Source organism: Vulpes vulpes, unplaced genomic scaffold, assembly GCF_048418805.1.
Source record: "Vulpes vulpes isolate BD-2025 unplaced genomic scaffold, VulVul3 u000000697, whole genome shotgun sequence".
NCBI classification, from domain to species: domain Eukaryota; kingdom Metazoa; phylum Chordata; class Mammalia; order Carnivora; family Canidae; genus Vulpes; species Vulpes vulpes.
The window spans coordinates 194040-218503 of record NW_027325814.1 but is presented as its reverse complement, the minus strand read 5'-3'; the positions used below and the strand labels follow the sequence as shown (position 1 = coordinate 218503).

At 50.2% G+C, this 24464-nt stretch overlaps 1 protein-coding gene across 11 annotated transcripts; it reads right to left on the bottom strand.

Moving 5' to 3' along the window:
- Positions 1 to 46: 46 nt before the first annotated feature.
- On the bottom strand, positions 47 to 23928 carry DGKA (diacylglycerol kinase alpha). Of its 11 annotated transcripts, XM_072746292.1 has the most exons (26): positions 22885 to 22960; positions 22295 to 22615; positions 19067 to 19114; positions 17383 to 17527; positions 16895 to 16968; positions 16431 to 16563; positions 16105 to 16179; positions 15602 to 15651; positions 15164 to 15238; positions 14854 to 14973; positions 14628 to 14742; positions 13452 to 13540; positions 13204 to 13323; positions 12910 to 13008; positions 12617 to 12700; positions 12326 to 12399; positions 11865 to 11939; positions 11373 to 11458; positions 11192 to 11281; positions 2281 to 2441; positions 1958 to 2022; positions 1626 to 1716; positions 1146 to 1344; positions 924 to 1044; positions 667 to 727; positions 47 to 393 (listed from the first exon to the last, which is right to left on the bottom strand). In XM_072746292.1, the coding sequence occupies exons 4-26, from the start codon at positions 17444 to 17446 to the stop codon at positions 310 to 312; spliced, it is 2205 nt and encodes a 734-aa protein (XP_072602393.1). In that variant the 5' UTR covers positions 17447 to 17527; positions 19067 to 19114; positions 22295 to 22615; positions 22885 to 22960; the 3' UTR covers positions 47 to 309. The 11 variants fall into 11 exon arrangements, with proteins under 11 accessions (XP_072602393.1, XP_072602394.1, XP_072602392.1 ...); XM_072746293.1 differs by lacking the exons at positions 19067 to 19114; positions 22295 to 22615; positions 22885 to 22960 and adding exons at positions 23559 to 23631; positions 23811 to 23928; XM_072746291.1 differs by lacking the exons at positions 19067 to 19114; positions 22295 to 22615; positions 22885 to 22960 and adding exons at positions 23559 to 23677; positions 23791 to 23920.
- Positions 23929 to 24464: the final 536 nt, after the last annotated feature.

Here is a 24464-nt window from a genome sequence, read left to right as displayed (position 1 = left end):
GAGGTATATGAGAAGGAAGTGTACATTTACTTAACAGATACCCCAGTGAGGGGAAAAAGTTATTTTATTCAGATGAGGCACTTTCAATGTATGTGTTAGTGGCATGTGGGTGTGTGTGCACACGTGCACGCGTGCACACACATGTGCATGGAGAATGGTGTAGGTGGTACAGGATAATAAATACTGTGAGGGTGAAGGAACACTCCCCTGAGCTGGCAGGAGGTGTGGCAGCAATATACAGAGCCTAGGAGGAGAGTCCAGGGATGATGAGGTGGGTTCAAGGCTGGCTTGGAGGCTGAAGTGTCCCCCTCAGCATAAGAAGCCAAAGAAATTGGAGGAGCGAGGGGGTGGGCCCACAAGCATGGGCATCTGGTTCTTGTGGGTGATCTTGATCTGGAAGGGAAGGGGGCATGTTCAGAGGCAGGACCTGGACCCTTGAGGCTGGAGCAATAGAGATTTGGGGAAAAATCTGTGGCTTTAGGGGGAGTTGCCAGGGTCCTAGAGAGGCCATGGCAGGAAGGCCAGGGGCTAAGAAATCATGATTTGGGAGGAATGGTGCACAGGGGAATTTTAGACATTGAGATGAAGTAAAGTAGCTGTGGAGTGGAGGCTTAGGATCCATGAAGCCTGAGGGTTCAGTTTTGGGCAGGCACAGGCGATACTCACTGTACAGGGCGACTGCATCCAGGGTTCTCCATCAATTTGCATGGGGAGGGTTTTTGTGGTGCTGTGGGAAGCCAGAGCAGATTGGTGGAGATTTCTTTACCAACTGAATACCAAAACTCTGTTTCTTAGCTTGGTTTTGAGAGCCTTTGTTACTGAGGAAGATCTCCTAGTAAAGCTCCTCCCTACCATCCCCATGACCCTTCTGCTCTCCTGGTCCTACTCCTTTTCTCAGAGCCCCTGGCCAGAGTTTTCCTTACTGGAAGGTGATTTCAGAGCACTTGGCCAGCCGACGTCCAGCATTCTTGAGCTTGGTATATATCTGGCCCATCTCAATTGCACCCTCCAGCCCAACTACTTCCAGCCGCTTGTCAGTCAGGTCTGGGGGTGGGAAATAAGATATGTTTTGCAGGAGCAGGGTGCCTCCAAAGGGAGCCACACCTTCCCCTCATCCTGCCCACTCAGCATCCAAGGCCACTCACCTGGTACACAGGTTTTCAGGATGTCTGGGTCAGTGATGACTTTAGCTGCAGGGCCTAAGGCCTGGTTGATCCCATGGATATCTCCATGAGGTTTCTTGGTATCACCCCAGAGGTTGGAACCACCATGCATGCTAGGGATGTTCAGCACCGCGATGCCTTCTAAGGACAGGTTGCTCAGATCCAGTGGTTTCCCACAGATCTGAGAAGAGGAGAGCACAAATCCTCACCTACTGGCATAATTGTGGATGCAACCCCTCCATCCAGCAGATGACAGACTGGGAAGGCCAGGAGTTGGGGATTTGCAAAGGATGAAGGGAAATAGGGACCAGTGTATTGAGAACTCGGGAAATTGGAATTGGAGAGGTGGGAGGTCAAAGTATAGGTTCAAGAATAGGGGACGTTCCTGAGGGCACCTGTGGAGGAAGAAACTAAGGTATAAGAAACTAAAAAGCATGTACGGTTGGGTCTCATCACACCCACCTCAACTGTCAAAGACTCCTCCAGTTTTTTGCATGTTGAGAAGATAGATTCAGAAGTGGCGAATTCGAAGTACCAGAGCTTGTTCTTCATTCTGTGTTAGCCCCACGTAAGACCCAAAGAGACAGGGGACAAGTTACACAGTGCTGGCAGAGAAGAACTAAGTGACAGGGAAGGACATCGGCCTCCTGACTCAGGTCCTTTAAGGAAGAGGATGGCTTTGGTTGAGGGAGGGGCTTCTTAGAGGTGCCACAGCCTAAGTGCTCTGGGTCAAACTTGGCCACAATCTGGTCCCTGCCACTGAGTGTGTCCACACCCACCCCCCTTTACCTCACCTGCTGTTGAACTTCTCAGGATATTTCTCTCGCATGATATGGAATCGGTGAGCAATAGAGGCATCCTGGGGAATTCAGGGCACTAAGATCAGAGGACTGCCTCCTCTCTCAGCACGGAATACGGAATACGGAATACTCTTTAACTCCCCCATTTGGCAACAATGTGTCCCATGTTCTTTTCTTGCAACTCACTCCAATGTATCCCACTCCCCATTTCTCTGTATCACAGCTCCTTTAATCTCTCTTTTCTTCCTAACCAGCTCTAGCTTCTCCCTGGTTGACCCATACTTCCTCCCTAGCCCTCACACACCCACTTCACTGACCACACCGATGGAAAAGTAGTTATTGATGATTTGAAAGGGGACTGGGTCACTCTTTTCTTCAGTTTGTTGAGGTATCACCTCCACGGACCATCGATCCATATGTACCACCTTACTCATCTCTAAATCCTTGAGGATCTTCCCCAAATTCTGTCCCTCATATCCTAAGGATGGGGAAGAAGACAGGTTAGAACTAAGCCATGGATCTCAAAGGGCCCTCTTCTCAGCTCCTGGCCCCACAAATTTCCAGAGATCCTCTGCCCTGCTTCTGAAGACCTTCCTAGCCCTAGCCAGTGAAAGGGCAGGGTGCTTGGTCATAGCTCCCATGGACCAATCTCTCTCTCTTTTATTTTTATTTTTTTTATTTTTTTTATTTTTATTTTATTTTATTTATTTATGATAGGCACACAGTGAGAAAGAGAGAGAGAGGCAGAGACATAGGCAGAGGGAGAAGCAGGCTCCATGCACCGGGAGCCCGACGTGGGATTCGATCCCGGGTCTCCAGGATCGCGCCCTGGGCCAAAGGCAGGCGCTAAACCGCTGCGCCACCCAGGGATCCCCTCTCTCTCTCTTTTTTTATAGTTATTTTTAAAGATTTATTTATTTATTTATTCATTCATTCATTCATTCATGGAAGACACAGAGAGAGACACACAGAGACACAGGCAGAGGGAGAAGCAGGCTCCCCACAGGGACTCGATCCCAGGACCTCGGAATCATGACCTGAACCAAAGGCAGATGCTCAACCACTGAACGACCCAGGCTTCCTCTCTCTTTTTTTAAATGTAAGCTCTACGCCCACTGTGGGGCTCAAACTCAGGATCCTGAGACCAAGAGTGGCAGGCTCTACTGATTGAGTCAGCCAGGTGCCCTCCTATGGACCAATCTTAAGGTCAGCCCCTGCTGACCCTTTTCTCCACACTGTCTTAGCGAAAGTTTCCAATGTGTGTAGACATCTAACAATAACACCAAAGTTCATCTGAAAGATTAGAGGAAACAGCCAGGAAAATGCAAAGTGCTGAAAAAGATGATTGATGACTAAGGATTCTCTCTCTCTCCCACACACTTCCTTTCCCTATTCTACTAGAGAGAACACAGTATGAAGCAGTGGTGTCAAAACTGTGATACTGGCACAGTGAATAGAATAAAAAGTTCAGTAGTAAAGAATAGAGTGCCCACAAATAGCCTCAAGTATTTATGGGAATTTAGTATATGATGGCATTTCAAAGACATGGGGAAAAGACAGATTACTCAATAAAGGGTGCTTTATGTAGAAGTCATTCCTTATACCAAAATAAATTCAAGATGGGTCGCAGAATTTAAATGTAAGAAAGTGCAATAGAATTTGTACTAGCAGAAAACATGAGTGAGTACACGTTTTTTTTAAATCTTTGTGTGGAAAAGGCCTTTCTAGAGCATAATACAAAACTGGGAGCCAAAAAAGGAGAAGACTGATAAATACAATTGTATTAAAATTTAAAACTTCCTGGGGCACCTGGGTGCCTCATTCAGTTGAGTGTCCAACACTTGGTTTTGTTTGTTTTTTAAAAAACTTTATTTATTTGATAGAGAGAGAGCACAAGCAGGGGGAGCGGAAGAGGAAGAAGCAGGCTCCTCGCTGAGCAGGGAGTCCAATGTGGGGCTGGATTTCAGGACACTGGGATCATGACCTGAGCCGAAGGCAGACACTTAGCCAACTGAGCCACCCAGGAGCCCCATGATGCTTGGTTTTGGCTAGGGTCATGATCTCAGGGTTGTGAAGTCGAGCCCCACATCAGGCTCCATGCTCAGTGGGGAGTCTGCTTGGGATTCTCTCTCTCTCTTTCTCTCCCGTTGCCCATCCCCTTGCTCTTTCTCTCTCAAATAAATAAATCAATCTTTAAAATTTAAAACTTCTGTATGGTTAAATAAATAAACATACACCTTAAAAAATACAAACTAGGAAAAAAATATCCGCAGCACATATAACAGACTAACTTCCTCAACATTTAAAAAATACTTATAAATTGCTAAATCTAAAAAAAATCAATAAAAATGGGTAAATATCACAAATAAGCCGATCATAGAGGAAGAAATGCAAATGACCAATATGCAGATAAAGATGCTCAGGACTGGGACGCCTGGGTCGCTCTGTAGGTTAAGCATCTGCCTTAGGCTCAGGTCTTGATCCCAGGTCCGGAATGGAGCACCTCATTGGTGGGCTCCCTGCTCAGTGGGGAGTCTGCTTCTCCCTCTCCCTCTGGCCCTCCCCCTGCTTGTGCTCCCTCTCTCTCAAATAAATAAAATCTTTAAAAAAGAAAAAGATGGGGATCCCTGGGTGGCTCAGCGGCTTAGCGCCTGCCTTCAGCCCAGGGCATGAGCCTGGAGTCCTGGGATCCAGTCCCACATCAGGCTCCCTGCATGGAGCTTGCTTCTCCCTCTGCCTATGTCTCTGCCTCTCTCTGTCTCTCATGAATAAATAAATAAAAATATTTTAAAAAGAAAAAGATGCTTAGTATTACTAACAATTAAAAGAATTGTAAATTAAAACAATTAGTTAACTTTTTGTTGCCTATTATATTGACAAAGTATAGAGTGATTGAGAAAACCAAGTGTTGATGAGATTATGAATAAACCAGCACTTTCATGTACTGTTAGTTGGAGCATAATTTGGTATTTCACTTTTGGAAGGCAATTTGGCAATTTTTATCACAATATTATCAAATTTTATCAAAACAAATACTTTGATACAGCACTTCCACTTTAAGGAATTTCTCTTACAGACACAGACACACATGTGAACAGAGACGTGTGTACAAGGATGTTTGCTGAGGTACACTCTAAAACAACAAATAACTGGAAACAATCTAAATGCCTGTCAGCAGGGAAAGTGTTATATAAAGTATGACAAATCTATGCCAAGAAATTATATATAGCTATTGCATACAGAATGTAATCTCTATGTACTAACATGGAGAGATCTCCAAGACATATTATTCAATGAAAAAAGATGTCCTAGAACAATTTTTGTAGTATGTTCCTATTTACGTTTGTTAAAAGTTATGTGTGTGTGTGTATATATGTATATATATAAACAGGAAAATGAATGCAAATAAGACACAGTGGTTATCTCTGGGGAGGGGTGTGGAATGTGGTGGGGCATAGGGGGAGGAGACCTATATGTGAACACTTACACGTTTTACTTTGTAAGGTTTTTACAGTGAACAGGTACTGATACATTATTCGTGTAACTTTTATTTATTTTTTATTTGTATAACTTTTAAAAAGGAAATAACTAGTTAAATAGAAAATATTCATACTCTTTGAACCAGCAATTCTATAAATATCTCCTAGAGAAATTCTCACATCTGTGTGAGTGTGGAAATAAACGTGCAAGGTGTTTCACTGCAACACAGTTTGTTTTTTTTTATTTTTAAAAATTTATTTATTTATTTATGATAGTCACAGAGAGAGAGAGGCAGAGACATAGGCAGAGGGAGAAGCAGGCTCCATGCACCGGGAGCCCGACGTGGGACTCGATCCCGGGTCTCCAGGATCGCGCCCTGGGCCAAAGGCAGGCGCCAAACCGCTGCGCCACCCAGGGATCCCTGAAACACAGTTTGTAATAAAAAACTGACCACTACCCAAATGTCTATCAATAGGGCACTAGTTAAAAAAAAAAAAAATAGGGCACTAGTTAAGTAAATTATGGCATATTCACACAATGGAATGCTAAGTAATAAACAAAAAGAGTGAGGTAAATCTAACTACATCAAAAAATAATGATAACCAAAATGAACTGTTTAGTTAACATAAAGAAAAGCATCAATAGTGATCTCATTGTTTAGGAACATATTAGTATGTGCCTAGAAAGAAAAAATGGAGGAATAGATTCCAAAACTTTTTGGAATAGATTACAGGGAAACTTTTTGGCATGTATATTTGAAATGTTTGAATTATTTTTTACCACAAGCATGTTTTATTTTTGTAATCAGGAAAAAAATGATTAAAAAAAGAAGTCTCCACTTCCTCACATTCCACTGATGGTTCAACCCACTGTAATTTGCCTTTCACCATGCCACCCTGCTGAAACTCTTCTGGCAAAGATGGCCAATAATTCCTGCCAAAACCAACAGTATATCTTTAGTCTCATTTTAACTCATGAAACTCCTCATTTGGCCTCTAAAATACTATTCTGTAAGCTACAGAGGGCCCTCTCTGACTGTTCCTTCTTGGTGTCTGTGGGAGGCAAATTATTGCCCTTCAAAGATGTCTGCAGTCCTTTTTTTTCCCCTTAGGATTTATTTATTTGAGAGAGACAGCACTTGAGCATGAGTGGGGCAGGGGAGGGGCAGAGGGAGAGGGAAAACAGACTCCCTGCTGAGCTGGAAGCTGGACCTGAGATCTTCCCATCTAGAGATCATGACCTGAGCCAAAAACTTGAGTTGGACGCTCAGCCAACTGAGCCACCCATCTTTTTTTCTTAAGATTTTATTCTTAAGAAATCGTTACATTTGACGTGGGCCTAAAAACTACAACCTCGATATCCAGAGTTGTATGCTCTATGGACTGAGCCAGCCAGGCACCCCAAAGATGTCCACATTCTTATCTCCAGAGTCTGTGAATATGTTGCCTTATATGGCAAAGGGACTTTGCTAATGTGATTAAATTAAGGATTCTTCTTCTTCTTCTTTTTTTTTTTTAAAGTAAGCTCTACACCCAACATGGGGCTTGAACTCATGACTTGGAGATCAAGAGTCACATTCTCTACTGACTGAGCCAACCAGCTGCCCCTAAATTAAGGATTTTTTAAATGAAGAGATTATCCTGGATTATCTGGGCAGGCCCAGGATAATCACAGGAATCCTTATAAGTGAAAGAGAAAGGCAAGAAATAAGTCATGGAAGGCGATGTGACAATGGAAACAGTGGTTGGAGTGGTAACCAGCAATGGCTGGTTGGAAGTGGAACCATGAGACCAGGAATGCAGGCAGCTTCTAGAAACTGGAAAAGGCAAAGCAAAGAATTCTCTTCTAGAGCCTCTAGAAAAAGGCTGCTAACACCTTGATTCTAGTGCAGTGAGACCTATTTTGGACTTCGGACCTCCAGAACTGTAAGATGATAAATTTGTGTTGTTTTGGGCAGCCCAGGTGGCTCAGCAGTTTAGCGCCGCCTTCAGCCCAGGGTGTGGTTCTGGAGACCGGGGATCGAGTCCCGCATCAGGCTCACATGGAATGGAGCCTGCTTCTCCCTCTCCCTTTGCCTGTGTCTGTGCCTCTCTCTCTCTGCGTCTCTCATGAATAAATAAATAAAATCTTTAAAAAAAATTGTGTTGTTTTAAACCACTATTTATGGTGATTCGTTATAGTAACAGTAGTATGTGAACAAAGACTTTTTTATTTATTATTTTTAAAAAGATTTTATTTATTTATTTGACAGAGAGAGAGCACAAGGAGGGGAAGCAGCAGGCAGAGGGAGAGGGAGAAGCAGACTCCCCGATAAGCAAGGAGCCTGACTCAAGGCTCAATCCCAGGACCCCAGGATCATGACCCGAGCTAAAGGCAGACGCTTTCTCTCTCTCTCTCTGTATGACTATCATAAATAAATAAAAATTAAAAAAAAAAAAAAAGGGATCCCTGGGTGGCGCAGCGGTTTGGCGCCTGCCTTTGGCCCAGGGCGCGATCCTGGAGACCCGGGATCGAATCCCACATCAGGCTCCCGGTGCATGGAGCCTGCCTCTCCCTCTGCCTGTGTCTCTGCCTTTCTCTCTCTCTCTCTGTATGACTATCATAAATAAACAAAAATTAAAAAAAAAAAATAAAGGCAGACGCTTAACCAACTCAACCACCCAGGCACCCCCAAGACTTCTTTAATAATGGATTTTCCTCTGCTCAACTGTTAAATAGGGTGTTTTACTAGGATGTTGCATCCTTTCCCTGGGTAAGCATCTACTCTCAGGATGTCAATTACTTCCTAGGAGCAGATGACTCTCAAACATGTATCTTTCTTTTATTTTTTATTTTTTTATTTTTTTAAAGATTTTATTTATTCATGAGAGACACAGAGAGAGAAAGAGGCAGAGACACAGGCAGAGGGAGAAGCAGGCTCCTTGCAGGGAACCCAACCCGACGTGGGACTCGATCCCGGGTATCCAGGATCACACCCTAGGCTGCATGCGGCGCTAAACCGCGGCGCCACCAGGGCTGCCCAACATGTATCTTTCTTATACCTATTTGTCACTATTCAGCACACATTTCCATCTGGGTGCTCCACTGACACCTCAACTTAGTATGTCCAAAAGGAATTCATCTTCCTTAAACTGGTCCTCGTCCTATATTCTCTATCTTTTTTTCTTTTTTTTTTTTTTAATTTTTATTTATTTATGATAGTCACACAGAGAGAGAGAGAGAGAGAGGCAGAGACACAGGCAGAGGGAGAAGCAGGCTCCATGCACCGGGAGCCCGACGTGGGATTCGATTCCGGGTCTCCAGGATCGCGCCCTGGGCCAAAGGCAGGCGCCAAACCGCTGCGCCACCCAGGGATCCCTCTATCTTTTTTTCTTAAAGATTTATTTATTTATTTGTTTATTTATTTATGATAGGCACAGAGAGAGAGAGAAAGAGAGAGAGAGAGAGAGAGAGGCAGAGACACAGGCAGAGGGAGAAGCAGGCTCCACGCCAGGAGCTCAACGTGGGACTCGATCCCGGGACTCCAGGATCGCGCTCTGGGCCAAAGGCAGGCGCTAAACCACTGAGCCACCCAAGAATCCCCCTATATTCTCTATCTTAAATGGCATCCCAAATGCTCACCCCACAAAATAGAAAATGTCCTACACCTAAAAAAAAAAAAAAAGAAAAAGAAAATGTCCTACATTTGTCTTTACCTCCTCCTCCACAACTCATTAGTTACCAAGTATTGTGGTTTCTACCTCATAAACTGCACTGCTGTTGCCTTTGTGTTTGTGTTCAGCATGTTTTGACCAGACTATTCCAATACAGGTAGTTTCTTATCCTGTCTCCTTCCTCCAATCCATCCTACACAGAGCTCCCACTGTGGTACTCCTTTCATCTCTTCTTCAAATCTTATGATTTTTTTTTCCAATATCAACACAAATTTTCATTAGTGTATTTATATCATTATTTTGTGATTTACGTTGAATTGGCAGAAACTGCTATGAGAATATCATTTGCAGAACATGCAGTGAACACCCAAAATACATGATTTCAAAGTGTCTAATATTTGAAGTAAACACAAAGTTAGATGTTGAAGATTTAAAAACTGATCAGGGGCACCTGGGTGACTCAGTCAGTTAAGCGTCCAACTCTTGATTTTGGCTTAGGCCATAATCTCAAGGTCTTGTACCCACAAAGGGCTCTGTGCTCATCAGGGAGCCTGCTTCTCTCCCTCTCTCTCTTCCTCTCCCTCTGTCCCTTCCCCTGCTCGCATATGTACACTCACACACTTTCTCTCAAATAAAGAAATCTAAAAACAAAAACAAACAAACAAAAACTAGCAAAAAAAAATTGGTCAGATATGTATATAGGTAACATTTAGATTAAAATATGCAGATATGGGATCCCTGGGTGGCGCAGCGGTTTGGCCAAAGGCAGGCGCCATCCTGGAGACCCGGGATCGAATCCCACGTCAGGCTCCTGGTGCATGGAGCCTGCTTCTCCCTCTGCCTGTGTCTCTGCCTCTCTCTCTCTCTCTCTCTCTCTCTGTGACTATCATAAATAAATAAAAATTAAAAAAAAATGCAAATATGTTTATATCCAGGAATAATATCTTATACAACAATTTGTATTATATATAGAGAATGTAACTTATATATACATCTCCCTATTTTTCTCATTGAGTTACATTTTTCATGAGTTCAAGAGTTCCCTATGCTTCCAGATTTGCACATTCAAATGCCTCGGTGGCTGGAAAGGTGAAGTGAATGAGTGAATAGCAGGGAGCTGAGAAGATAGTGGTAAACTGAAGAATATATGACCCACTTCTTAGAAATAAGCAAGGTTTAAAAAACTTTAAACACTGCAAGGCAAACAATGCAAAACAATACAAATCATTTCTGTGGGCTGTCCGCTTTCAATCTCTGGCAGGATAAAGTCAAAAAGTCCTCAGCACGGCATTCACGATCTGGCTCTGGTACGACTCAGTCCTTCCTCTCCCCCTTCCCCACCTTGCACTGCATGTGCCAGTCATAATGAAGGACGCACACTTTCCCTCATGCATGTACTACTAGGCTTTTGGTGGCTCCTCTGGCCTCACACAACTTCTTCTACCTAGAATGCCTGTCACTCTCCTAGCAGAACCGTATTCCATAACTTCTGCAAGATCTCAGGGCTGGACTCTGAGTCCAGCCTCAAATGAAGACACCTCAAACTCAACCTGTCCCACCCTGACCTCTTTATTTACCAATACCAACCCGTGAACTCTTTCTGTTTGAAGGGAGACTGGAAAGTCTAGAAATCACAGTTTATTTAAGAGACTGTTGCAATTGACTTGGGAAGAAATGATTATGAATGAAATGGTGACCCCTGATTGATTGGCTGAGTGATTGAATGAATCATGGCCAAGCTCCCTGCCAGCTGTATCACTTAACATCTGGCTTAGTTCTTATACAACCTTTCTTATTCCCACACTGTCCTCCATATTCCTTGATTCTCTGAGCTCTCTGCATTGGTTGGGGAGAAATAGAAGGATGTTTTTAGGTATATGGGGAAGAGGACTGTCACCTTTGACCCTTCTAGGTTCAGACTGTGGTCCTTGATTCTTTAAAAGCTTTCTTCCTTGGGGACAATCCACTTTGGTAATCACCCATCTGTGCCTCTCTTCTTCCCCAACCCTCTTTCCATAACAATGCCTTTCTATGTGCCTTTCCCTTTCTACCCAACTCCCCCTATCTTCCAGAAAAATAATTTCTAACCACTTACCTCCTCCCCATCTCAGGCAACGAGCCAGATCATTTCCAGTGCCCAGGGGCAGCACAGCAACGGGAGGCACAACAGGCAAGTTGGCTTTGTCTAAGGAGGCAGGTCAGGAGATGGATGGAGGGAGTCAGCTCTAGAAGGCCAATCCCCCAGTGCCCTTCCTAGAGCCTCTCCCCGTACTGACCTATGGTCTCTAGAATCCAGCCTACTGTGCCATCTCCACCACACACCAAAATCCGGCAACCAGGAACATCCCTAAAGAATCTGAGCCTGAGAGAAAAGGAGAGAGAGAAGATAAGGAAGGACTATAGGATTGAGTCTACCAACTCTGGGACAGGCACATGACTTCTTATCTCTCATTCCTTATGACCCCCTATCCCTCTGTCAAAAGACTTGTTTCTGTTCAGATCAGAGAAAAAAAAAATACAATGGGGAAAGTTATAGCCACTCCTCAGTGGTTAGGGAGAAACTGGTATCCTCATGTTTTGAGATCAGATCAAAGATGAACCAGAAGACTCAGGGGTAGGGGCTACCCAGTGACACTCGTAAAAGCAGCGTTCTGAATTCTGCTTTCCTTGGCTCCCCTAGCCCTGCCCTCCCAACAGGTACTCTTCTCTGCCCTCCCCTAACATACACAGGCAGACTCATACAGATACATCCCCTAACCTATACTCACCCTGGCTCAGGACCATCCTTTAGGAGGTTGAATACCTGTCGAGGATTTAGTAGATACTGGAATTTCCAAAGCACCCTGTATAAGGGAAAGAGGAAAGTTTATGGTAGGGGATGGAGAGCTCAGGACCATCCTTTAGGAGGTTGAATACCTGTCGAGGATTTAGTAGATACTGGAATTTCCAAAGCACCCTGTATGAGGGAAAGAGGAAAGTTTATGGTAGGGGTTGGAGAGCTCAGGACCATCCTTTAGGAGGTTGAATACCTGTCGAGGATTTAGTAGATACTGGAATTTCCAAAGCACCCCGTATGAGGGAAAGAGGAAAGTTTATGGTAGGGGATGGAGAGTCTGTATTCCACCCTCTTGATGTCCTCCTTAAGGTATGTCCCCTCCATACACACAGATTCCCAACCTCTATTATTCCTCTTTCTCCATCTTAGAAGACCCAGTGTATCTCTTCTCACCTCTCCCCCTGCTTCCCGCCACTCTTAGGGTTGACGAAGACCAGAAGTGGGTGGGTATTAGATACAGGATCAATCTGCATTTGGGAAAAAACAAGGGTAAGCAAAAACAGGATTTTGTCAGAGTTGAGATGGGCCCTGGAGACAGTGGCAGAAGGCTGGCCTTCCCTCAAGATGCCTTCCCCCTCCCTACCACAGTGGGGCTTTCAGAGAACAAGCACCATTCCCCATGTTTCCCACTTCATCTCCACCTATGAGGGCTCCAACCAAGAAAAACCCACCCCCTACATGTACCCGCAGAGCCTCAAAGGTGCTCAAATTTAAGTCATCCAAGGTCTTCTGGCTTGTTTTGCTAATTTTACGTTCCTGTCCAGAGGCCTAGAAAGGGAGGAAGGCAAAGGCAAGGAAAACTGGATTATATATGAATCCCTGAACAGATGAGCGTCTGACTTGAATCCTAAAAGTATAGGCTCTCTGCTATAAATGGCATGGGGTGTGTGTGTGTGCGTGTGTGTGTGTGTGTGTGCATGTTTCAGTCAGGGAAGCACTGCTCCTGTCCCCTCCTAGCCACTGCCCAAGGGTCTCACCAGGACACTGGGATAAATGGAAGATGGAGGCAGAATGTGATCCCGGAGCAGCCCACAGTCACACTCATGACCCATGGCTTGCAGGCAGTCATCATGAATCTGAAAGACAAGATGGGCACGCAGACATCATGGAGGGAACCCCATCACCTCTCGAGTTGAGGGTCTACTACTGGAAAGAGAGCCCTTGGGAGCAAGGGCAACTGTGGCTCTGAGGGAGATGCAGTCAGGGCGAGCAGGGCAGAGAGCAGTTTAGGGAGGGGCCCCACCGCGGCTGGAGGAGAGCTCCCAACTGACCTCTAGGTGGCACCACACACAATGCAGTCCAACCAGACTGTGGTAAATGCGGATCTTCTTCTGACACCGGTCACAACGGCCAGACACACAGCCTCCTCTCACCCACACATGTGACTGGATCTTGGGGAGAAAAGCAGCCAATGTCTGAGAGGGTCTGGGCAGGGACTAGGGGAATGCTGAGGACAGCAACAGGCCAAGGGCTAGGGCCAGGTTGCAGGTGGTGTTGGGGTGGGCATGATATCACTCACACCAATGTCCTTCCGAGACTTGGCATAGGTGCTGACTTCACAAGGCAAAGCCTTCATGGCACACTGGTCATGAACGACGTACTTACAGACTGTGCGAGAAGGAAGAGGATCAGAGCCTTAGTTGCAGCCCTTCCCTCTATTTCCTTCTCACCTGAGTAGAAGACGGGATCATTCACTGAAACAAGACCTACAAGCCCTTGCTGCGAGAGTGTGGTAGAAAATTAAAGTTTGAGGTGGGGGCTCACTTCTAAGACCTGTGCCCTTTGGTCACTCTTCCCCATAAAAGAGCAATTGCTACCACATGCCGACGCCCACTCCTTCTATATGCCAGGAGCTCAGTTGGTAGATGTAAAGGAGGCCTACTAATTTTAAAAATTATTATTTACTTTTTAAATTATTTAAAATCAACAGCTAATTTTTATTGCAGACTTAATAGCAGGTACATGCACCATGTGAAGTACTCGTCTCACATCCTCCTATTTAATGCTCACAATGACTTCATTTTTAGTTGAGAAAACCTCATTTTAAATTGAGGCTTAGGGGGCAGCCCCAGTGGTGCAGCAGTTTAGTGCCACCTGCAGCCCAGGGCGTGATCCTGGAGACCCGGGATCAAGTCCTGCGTCCGGCTCCCTGCGTGGGGCCTGCTTCTCCCTCTGCCTGTGTCTCTGCCTCTCTCTCTGTGTCTCTCATGAATAAATAAAATCCTTAAAAAATAATAAATTGAGGCTTAAAGACGTTACGTGGCTATGTTGTACACCTGAAACTCATGTAACATCATGTGTCAACTATACTTCAAGAACTAAAGAAAGTAAAAAAAAAAAAAAAAACTAAAGAAAGTGAGGGTGCCTGGCTGGCTGGCTCAGTCGGTTGAGCACCTGCCTTCAGCTCAGGTCATGATCCCAGATCCTGGGATCAAGTCCTACATTAGGCTTTACACTCATTGGGGAGTGGGGAGTCTGCTTCTCCCTCTTTCCCTGCTCATTGTCATTCTCTCTCTCAAATAAATAAATACAAATCTTTGGGGGAAAAAAGGAAGAGAAAGTTGCATGGCTCTCCCACGTAACTAGTCAATGCAGAGCCCAGGGTTCAAACCCAGATCTCTCTAAGGTCAGAGCACCACCCCTGCAGATAGCTGGCCTGCCCCTCTGCCCCCAACTCTGGGGCCCCCTCACTCACGGTTGCAGCTCAGCCCCTGTTTGCCAAGCCCAATGCTCGACTCGCACAGGTTGCAGTAGACCGGTCGGGGGAACCTCTTGGGTCTCCACATGTGCTGCCCATTGTCCTTCAGAGTCTGGGAGGACACAGCAGATGCTAGGGAGGGTCTAAGCCCTTAGAGTGCCCGCCTCTGGCCGACACAACCCAAGGCAGCTCTTACTGATCTTCACAAGCTTCTCCTACTTACCATCTCCAGACCCAGCAGCACTAGCAGTGGCACGGTGGTGGCCCCAGCCCGGAGCCACTCAGCGAGGGAGACAGAGCCGCTGCCATCATAGTCAATCTCTTTCATCATCTCCTGAAGAATCTGAGCAGGGAACGGACGGGACTTTTGGTATGAGTGGCCCCTCAGATCTGACACCTCTGCCCCCTAGCGACTTCCAGCCCAGGCGTCCTCGCCAAGGAAACCAGGCTGCCTGTCAGAGGTGGGGCTGGGTAGATTCAGGACTCACCCGGGAGAGGGCACAGGGAGGGGCAGGAGGGAAAAACTGCCTTACCGGCCTCAGCTCAGACACATCCCAATCCAGGTACTCAGCCACTCGCATCATCTGTATGATGATTCTGTCCACTTCCTGAGGGCCAAGAGGTAAGAGCCACAGCCACATCCCACCTCACTACCACCATACAAACTCTTCTCTAGAAATCAGGGTTCCTGGGGTCCACCCCAAGAGCCACCTCTCATTCTCAGGTGTTTCTGCCAAGTAAATGAGTGTTTCTGTGCGTTGGTATGTTTGCAAGGCAGCCCCCGATTCATGTCTCTAGCCTCCTCCTTTAGGAGGCAAGAGCTGGGGACCCACTCCCAAATGTAGTCCTGGAGGACTTGACTTTTCCCTCTAGCTTCCTCTGTTTCTTAAAATCCTGGAAGAGTTGGGACAGGGGGGCACAGACAAATGGACACATACTCCCTTGGCCGGCATACAGGTCCCCCAACTCACTGAGCTGTCCAGGATCCCATTTCTGTCCGTGTCGTACAGCTTGAAGGTGACTGTGGGGTGTTTTAGGGGGGCCAGGGTCAGTTTGTGAGGGATACCCCAAAATTTCATAACAGAATACAGGGGGAAAAAAGGATGGAAGAGATCTTTTAGATGAAGAGCCCAGAGCCTGATGCTGGGACTGAGAAGGGAGACAAAAAAGGCAGTGAAACAGGCCTGGATTACACCCTTGGTGAATATAATAGGAGAGACAACCCCACAACCCCAGAAGAACCCAGGCCACCCACATGAAAATGTACAGGATGTGGGACCTGGGATGACCAAGGTGAATGGCATTAGGCATAAAAAGTCTAGGGGAATGGAGGAAATGGGCCCATTCTCTGGCCCCACCTTTGTCTGGCCCTGTCAGCCTTTAGGAAGCCTGAAAAAAGGAGGGAAGGAAGGCTGGGAGATACCCCTCTCCCATCTCCTTTCTTCCCCTCTCCCAGTCCAGGATGGCCACTCACATTCTAGCTTGTCTTCTGGGCGGCCACCCTCCAAAAGGGAAAAGTAGCAGGAGACGTCACTGAGACACACCACATCTGCTTACAGAAAGGACAGCAGATCTGAGGTTGGGGCTCTCTCCATCCTGCCTGGCTCCTCTCTTTTCCTCAGTCCCAACTCTTTCCTTTAACTGTCTTCCCTCCAGCTCCAAGACCAGCATTGCCATCCTCCATCTCTCTTCCTCAGCTCTGTCCCCAACACGTGACTCAACTCAACTCTTACCCCCAAAACCCATACTACTTTGACTTTTCTTCCAGAAGTCCAGCCAGTCCCACCTACTTGACCGTACCATGTATCACAGTGTCTTCTAAGCAGTGACCCGTCTTGAAGGATTGAAACAATGCCAGGCTTAGGTGATCAGGGACGTTATCTGCTTCCAGGTAGATTTTCAAAAATTGCTGGAATCCCTCGTACCCAATGGCCTATGATGAGAGCAAGCATTACCCTAAGCAGTAGGCAGGACGGGAGCGGGGACTGAGGAACTGGGAGTAGGACTGAGACAGTGAGTGCAGAGCGAAGAAGCACCCAAGGCAGACCCAAGAAACTGTGGTTTCTTCTTAAAGCTGAGTCTTCACTTAGAATCTCTTGCTTTGTCCTATAGCAACAGCTGTGGTAACAATGGACGCTGGGGTATCCAGAGGGAGGACAGAAAAGGGGGCCCCAGAATCATCCCTGGGAGTTGGGAATCCCAGTGGAGCAGCGAACAAAGATGAGAGGAGTTGGTCAGGGAGAGGTTGCCCAGCGGCCACTCACATCTCCTTGGAGATACTCTGACATTTCGCCCTCCTCGAAAAGCTTCAGGACATCGCTGACCTTTCTGGTGGAGTCTAGGGTGTGAAGAGGGGGCAAGAGCGTTAGTCTGGTTCGGCTCTCCCTGCCCTCCGCCAGAGTCGGCTCAGACACCCGACAGGAAGACAGATTTGAGTGAGCCGAGGAAAGAAATTCCAAGAAGAAACCCAGAAATGCAAAGAGAAACCCCCGAGAACGATGCTTCAGATGCTGCAGAGTGGTGCCTCTGCTTAAGTGTCGTGTCTGAGACCTGGGGCAGGCAGTGGAGGTTCCGAGAAGGTGGGCGGCAGCTGCCACCACGCACAGGCCCCATGTCCCTCTGGCCTCTTCCCCAGCGCGGCCTCCCTCCGGAGTGGACTGGCTGAAGGCCATGGGGAAGTCAGGGGAGGGCGTAAGGAGCAGGGGGCTGTGGGCTGGTTTCTGCAGAACTTCAGGACGAGAGGAAGACTCACATTCCATGTACTTCTGCAGCTGGGCGAAATCACTGGGGCTTATCAGGCCCCTGTCGTTGGCCATCTTTCTCCCTTTCCTCAGGAGGACCACAAAGGCAGCTCCGCAGTACTTGTCGCGCCTGCGCTTAGGCTTCCAAGGGGGGCCCTGGGAGGAGATGAGAAGGGTGTGTGGTGCAGGGGCCGCTGGCCGCGCTTTCCTTCCGTCTCCTGTCTCCTCCGTCGAGCCTCCACTCCTGCTCCCTTCTTCCCTCCTCTGAGTCCCTCCCAGGTCTCTTCCTTTCCCCCTGCACCCCTTCCCTAGGTCTGTCCCTCCCTAACCCAGTCTGTCCTCTGTCTCTGCTTCTCTGAGAAGCAGATAACGTCCCCTTCTCTGACAGATGTGTGGCTCTGTCCCCTCCATTTCTGGATCCTTCTCCAGCTCCCTGGTTTCTCCCCCAGCCTGTCTTGATTCATCCCCGGCCCCCCGCGGTCCACCGGTCTCTTCGTGTCTCTGTGGGGGTGTCCCTGGCCCGCTCCCGCTCTGCTCCGCAGTCGGGGCCTCCCGAGAGCTCTCTCCCATCCCGGATCCCACGGCCCGGGCCTGCGGGCGGTTCGCACGGTGTCGCCGGCGCGCCTCCCCGGCCACGATCCCATCTTGCGTGGCCCCGGCCCGGCCCCCGCCGCGCCCCGTCGCAGCCACCCGAGCCCCCCACGGCCCTCAACGACCCCTGGCGCCTCCGGCCCCGCCCGCCCGCGCCCCTCCGAGCCCCAGGCGCGCGACCCCGGAGGCCGCGGTGGGGGGGGCGAGCTGCGGTGGTGGGGGCTCGGTCCGCGGCTGCGGCCTCCGCCCGGCGGGGAACGGCCCGGGGTCCTGGGGGCGGGGGCAGCACGGGGGGCGGGGGCGGGGGCAGCACCGGGTCCGGGCGCGGGGGGCAGCACCGGGTCCGGAGGCGGGGGGGCAGCATGGGGCCCGGGGGCGGGGGGGCAGCACGGGGCCCGGGGGCGGGGGGCAGCACGGGGCCCGGGGGCGGGGGGCATCACCAGGTCCGGGGGCGGGGGGGCAGCACGGGGCCCGGGGGCGGGGGCCAGCACCCGGTCCGGGGGTGGGGGGCAGCACCGGGTCCGGGGGCGGGGGGCAGCACCGGGTCCGGGGGCGGGGGGGCAGCACGGGGCCCGGGGGCGGGGGGCAGCACCGGGTCCGGGGGCGGGGGCCAGCACAGGGTCCGGGGGCGGGGGCCAGCACCGGGTCCGGGGGCGGGGGGCAGCACGGGGCCCGGGGGCGGGGGGCAGCACCCGGTCGAGGGGGGGGGCAGCACCGGGTCCGGGGGCGGGGGGCAGCACGGGGCCCGGGGGCGGGGGGCAGCACCGGGTCCGGGGGCGGGGGCCAGCACCGGGTCCGGGGGCGGGGGGCAGCACGGGGCCCGGGGGCGGGGGGCAGCACCCGGTCGGGGGGGGGGGCAGCACCGGGTCCGGGGGCGGGGGGCAGCACGGGGCCCGGGGGCGGGGGGCAGCACCCGGTCCGGGGGTGGGGGGCAGCACCGGGTCCGGGGGCGGGGGGCAGCACCGGGTCCGGGGGCGGGGGGGCAGCACGGGGCCTGGGGGCGGGGGGCAGCCCAGGACCCCGCGGCAGCGGCGGCAGCGCGGCGAGTCTCGCTTAGCAGACCGCGCAGCAGCGCTAGGAGCCCGCAAAACCACAGCTGCTCACATCTGGCTCGCTTGCTCAGCTCTGATACCGCTGGGGGACCGGGCACATCTGTAAAATGGGAGGAATGATGCCCAAGTGCCACAGCTGTGAGGGCTGAGTCCAATAACGTATGCCAAGTGCCCGCGCCCACGGGCGAGTGGCAGGTGCGGTACTGAAGCAGAACCACCGATCTTACGAGGTAAGGAATTCCTGGCAGAGCCATTCTTCTCATGAGGACACGGGGGTTCTCAGAGGGTGGGACCTCCCGAGGCAGGTGCTAAGTGGAGGAGTCAAAGCTGTACCCCAAGAACCTTGGGACGGGCCCTGCCGGTCTCGTCGCCCCCCGTTCCACTCCCCCCACCCCCCCGCGCCTTCTCGTCCCGCTGCCATCCTTGCCGCTCCCCAGGCCGAGCTCTTCCCCGCTCAGGGCCCGGACACCCGCTGTTCTCTCCGCCTGGAACGCTCCTGCCTGCTGACCTCTTGCTCAGCTGAAACGTCAGCTCCCTCAGGACACCTTTCCTGGGGGAAAGGGGTTTCCTGGGGTGCCCTTTCCTGGGGTGCCCGAGGGGCTCCGTTGGTTATAGGCATCTGCCTTTCTTTTCTCTCTCTCTCTCTCTTTCCTTCTTTTTCCCTTCATTTTTAAGATTTTATTTATTCATGAGATAGGCAGAGGGAGAAGCAGGCTCCCCGCGGGGATCCCAGGACCTCGGGATCATGCCCTGAGTCGCAAGCAGATGCTCCACGGCTGAGCCCGAGCGGCCCGGACACCTGTCTTTGGCTCAGGTCGTGACCCCCAGGCCTAGGGACTGAGCCCTGTCCCCCGTGGTGCTCCCTACGCAGGGGGAGCCTGCTTCTCCCCCTCTCTCTGCCCACCACTCTGCCTTCTTGTGCTCTTTCTCTCTCTGCCAAGTAAATAAAAATAAGATCTTTTTTTTTTTTTTAAAGAGGGACCTTCCCTGACCTTTCCTTTCTAAAATAATCCCTGTCTCTTGCATAGCACCTTCCTTCATTTCCTTCACAGAACTTATCACAAGTGGAAATCACCTTGTTAATTTATTTGCTTTGTTTACTGTTTGTCTTCTCCCACCAAAATGTAAGTTCCACAAGGGCAGGCACTTGTCAGTATTGATCACCACCATATCCCCACGACCTAGAACAGTGCTCAGCATGTTGTGGGCACTCCGTATTGCTTGTACAAATCCTTGTGCAAAGTTAGGGAGCCATATGTTGGAAAATATTAGTCCAAATACGGTTAAATGGGATGCTGGAGTAGCCATCCTGACAGGGAAATATGAAATAGTTTGGAACACATAGAGGAGGTGCTAAGTAGATCTTTGTTAAAAGAATGAATTTTGCAAAAAGCACTTATTGTGGCACTCCATCTGGGGCTTCTGCTGCCCCTTTCCCACTCATTTAGCGTTTGTTGGGTAAGGCTCAAGGAGGCAGTTAGGGCCTACAGGAATTTCCTTTCTGATGGTGCAAGAATCGTCTTTGCACCAAGGGGACCTTGGGACATCTCTGCTGTTCACTTCTGTGTAGTATACCATTCCTGCTCTGGGGGCTCCCTGGGAACACTAGAGGGGGATCCTGAGACACCGATTATTCCGGAGAAAGGACTCCACCTCTCTGGCTCTTTTCAATGATTATAATCCAACTTCTGATCTAATGAATACATAATAGTCTTAGGGCTAATTGGGCCCCTACGGCTTAATTAGCCTCTGATTACCCCTGGGGATTCTTAGCTGGCTCCAAGATTCTAGGAAATGAAATCTGAGAGAGAAAGTGACAAAGAGAGAGCAAAGGAAGGATAATGAACAGGAGAGAGGACGAACCTCTCTTTTCATAATGACCCTTCCGGGGATCCCTGGGTGGCTCAGCGGTTTGGCGCCTGCCTTAGGCCCAGGGCCTGATCCTGGAGTCCCGGGATCAAATCCCACATCGGGCTCCCTGAATGGAGCCTGCTTCTCCCTCTACCTGTGTCTCTCCCTCTCTCTCTCTCTGTCTCTCATGAATAAATAAATAAAATATTAAAAAAAAATAATGACCCTTCCTAGCCCCCCAGATCTTACGTGTGATTTATAGTAGAGGTTAAGAGAATGGACTTTTGAATGAGACAGGCATGGATTAGGCTCTTGGGTGGGTTATTTCATCTTCCTGAACCTGTTTCCTCATCGGTAAAATGGGTACTTAGAGAAATCAGTCACAGCATGGAGATTACGTAAGGTAACATGTGCGGTATACTTAGCAAAAGGTATGGCACAGAGGAAGAACTCATAAATGTTAGCTGTTATTATCATTGTCAGACAAGGATGGTACATAGAGAAACACATCTGGAGATTAGGAAAAATGATGTCTTTGACCCAGGAAGGCATCAATTCTAGGAACTCCCAGCATCAGTGAAGCCCAGTTGTACACTTTCCCCCTATGTGTCATCTCAGGCGCAGACATGTAGTATCAGGATATTGCACTTTGCCTTTGGAAGGGTGAGGAGGTGGCTAGATACTAGACTGCTAGGGTCCAAGGACACCTCTGGGCTGGAACCTGGATATAAAGGCTCCTGCTATCTTTTCAGTTGTCCTCTCGACTTCTTTCACTCACTGAAAGTTTCTCACCTTTCACCCTGTTGCTGAAAGGCAATAAACTATAGGATCCTGCACTCTAACGAACTGGGACAAGCCCAATTTTGTCCTCCCTCCATCCCAGCCCTGAGGCTATAACCTGGGCCAGTCCAGGCAAATTCCAGGGTTGGGAGGGTGGGGTCTGCTGCCTGCCAGCAATGTGTGTGACTCACACTTCTTTTCCCTCCCCTGGCTTCCCTGTCCGCCCCTACCAATTTGAGGTGAGAAAGTAAGAAGTTGAGTTCGAGGCAGAGAATCCTAGAACATCCTCAGAGCTGGGAAGTACTGACTCTCACACTATACAGAGGAGGAAACTGAGGCCCAGAGAGCCACAATCTCAGGGTCACACCCTGACTCTAGACATCCTGTCCTTAGTCTATCCCATTAAATCGTAGTGCCTCTGTTTTCTAGATCTGACTTTAAACAGTAAATACTAAAATTGCTGGTCACCAAGAGATAAATACGATTTCCAAGGCCAGTGCAAACATTTAAAGTTTCCTTTTTCACTTCAACATCCATCAGTCCCATTCCAAGTCTTATAAGTTCACTATTATTCAAGAATCAGCTATGCCCCCAGAACATTCAGGCTGACCCCGCAAGAAACCCAAGAGGCCAGCCCATGCCGGATTACCTGGACTGCTGAATCCCTTGGCCACACCAGGGCCTGCGTCCTGCTTCTCTTGCCCAGGACTGAGGGAGGATCTATTCTTTCTTGCTCATCCCTGCTACTAGGCAGGGGCCCAGGAGAGGGAATCATTTTCCTTGAAATCTCAAAATTCGCTAAGCCTCCACAAACACTGCAGGTGGTTCGTGTTGCCGGGCTCCGGGGTGGCGTGTGTGTCCGGTGTGTGTAGCACAGGAGGAAGTTACGGGGTTGGCAGGGTTGGGGATGTGGGTTCTCCGGGGAGATGCCCAGGAAAATGCACGTTTCATCCGCAGGAGAGCCCGTTTCCTCCATTTAAAGGTGAAAAGTGGGGTTCAGCCCCAGGTAGTTTCAGAAACTTCCCGGTGACAGGTGTGGGAAGGATAGGGCGGGGGCAGTTGGGGGCCAGGAGGCCAAGCGAGAGCCCTTTTGCCCCCGAGCGGCGCTGTGGAGGCTCCAGCACCGACATCGCTTCGACTCGGGTCGCGAGGAGCCCGGGCTCCCCCTCCCTCCGCGCGGGCGGGCCCCCCCCCCCCCCCCCGGCCCCTGTCCCCCCTCCCCGCCCGCGGGGTCTCTACCTTGCTGCGGAGGGCGCGGCGGGAGCCGGGGCGCGGCGCTGGAGCCCAGGCCCGGCCGGGCAGGCGCGGTCGCCGCGAGGCCGCCCCGAGCCTGACGACACAGCTGCCCGCCCCCGGCCCGCCCGCCGCGCCCCAGCCCGCGCCCCAGCCCCCGCCGCCCGCCCGGGCCCCCGGGCCCCGCAGACCCCCGGGCTCCCGTCTGCGCTTCCCATCTTCCGCGGGGACAGCCCGCCGCCCCCGGCCTCGCCCCTCGCCCCTCGCCCCTCGCCCGGCTCCCGGGGGCGCAGACGGCGGGGTCCGGCCCTCTGCTAACGGCTGCCGCCGCCGACTTCCCCTCCCGACCCCTTTCCGTGCACCATCGACCGAATTCGTCCTCCGAACATCGCACAGCAGCAAGCCTAGGGGCCCAGAGTCCACACCCTGGAATACGAAGGCCCCCCTCCTCCCGCGGGCTCCGCACCACTTCGCACCATTTGAGACCCCCTTTGCCTTTAGCTTTCTCACCTCCCTAAAACCCAAACCCCAGACTCTCAGGCTTGTTTTGCCCAATGTAAGTTCACCTCCTTCTCTCAAGACTCAGGGCCTTCCCTTAATTCTGGGTTGGTGGTTCAGGTGCAGAGAGCACTCGGTCTGTGTCCACTCTTTCTCCATGCCCTGACCCCCCCACCCTTTACCTGCTGGCCTTCGCAGGTCCTTGGCCAAAAGTAGGGGTGAAAGAAGATCCTTTCAGTTCCTCCTGTCTGGAATCTGTTCTGAAGTTAAGGCTCTTGGGGCGGCATGGATGGTGGTGAGGCTGGTAGTGAGTGCAAGGGAGATAGACAGAGGCCTAGGACTTACTGGTAGGAACTGGGGACCCAGGCATCCTGCTCCCTGGCCCCGCCCCAACCCAGGCTAACCCCCTCCTACCCCTCATTGAAGTAGGGTACAGTAACAAGGGCTTGAGTTCCTGGAATCTTCCCTCTTACACCTGGTGATTGAAGAGAGGGGGTGGGGAGAGCTCTGACTGGAAGGGTGTACAGTGTGGCGTGTGTCTGTTGTGTATATACATACACACACACATAATATATACATACTTTTGGTGGGGGTTGGAGAGAAGGAATGAATACATGAGGCCCTCTAGTGGAAACGGAGGGATCTAAGCAGTTCTTGATTGTTTCCATATAGGCTTGTTAGAAAAACTCCATTTTTATCGGAAATGTAGCTGCTGAGTAATAGGGTTTGGGAGTACTGTTGCACCTGAGCTGGAGATCTGAGGGAGGCAGGGGTTGGGGAAGGTCTGTCACTCTGCTCCTGTCTCCCAGTCTTCAAAAGACAAGGGCCCTGCTACTCCCCATCCTTTATCTCCCCTTCCTTTAAATTATTTTATTTTATTTTATTTTGAAGTAACAGCCATACCCAGCATGGGGTTTGAACTCACAGCACTGAAATGGAGTCCCATGCTCCACCCACTGACCCAGTCAGAACCCCCATCTCCCCTTCCTATATGATCTCTTTAGTCATAAGGAATCAGAAGCACTTTTGAAGGCCCATTATGCATCAGGTCCTGTGTTTAGTTCTGTAGGACACCAAAGATATAGCCT

What these genes read in the sequence shown, in the direction of transcription:
- DGKA (XM_072746287.1), bottom strand. Translation starts at nt 22,420, where the DNA reads ATGATTCCCTCTCCTGGGCCCCTGCCTAGTAGCAGGGATGAGCAAGAA. An exon ending in CAGAGTATCTCCAAGGAGAT is followed by an intron (nt 16,564 to 16,894) that starts GTGAGTGGCCGC and finishes CTCTCATCATAG; the next exon opens with GCCATTGGGTACGAGGGATT. An exon ending in CCATTTATCCCAGTGTCCTG is followed by an intron (nt 12,701 to 12,909) that starts GTGAGACCCTTG and finishes CTCCCTTTCTAG; the next exon opens with GCCTCTGGACAGGAACGTAA.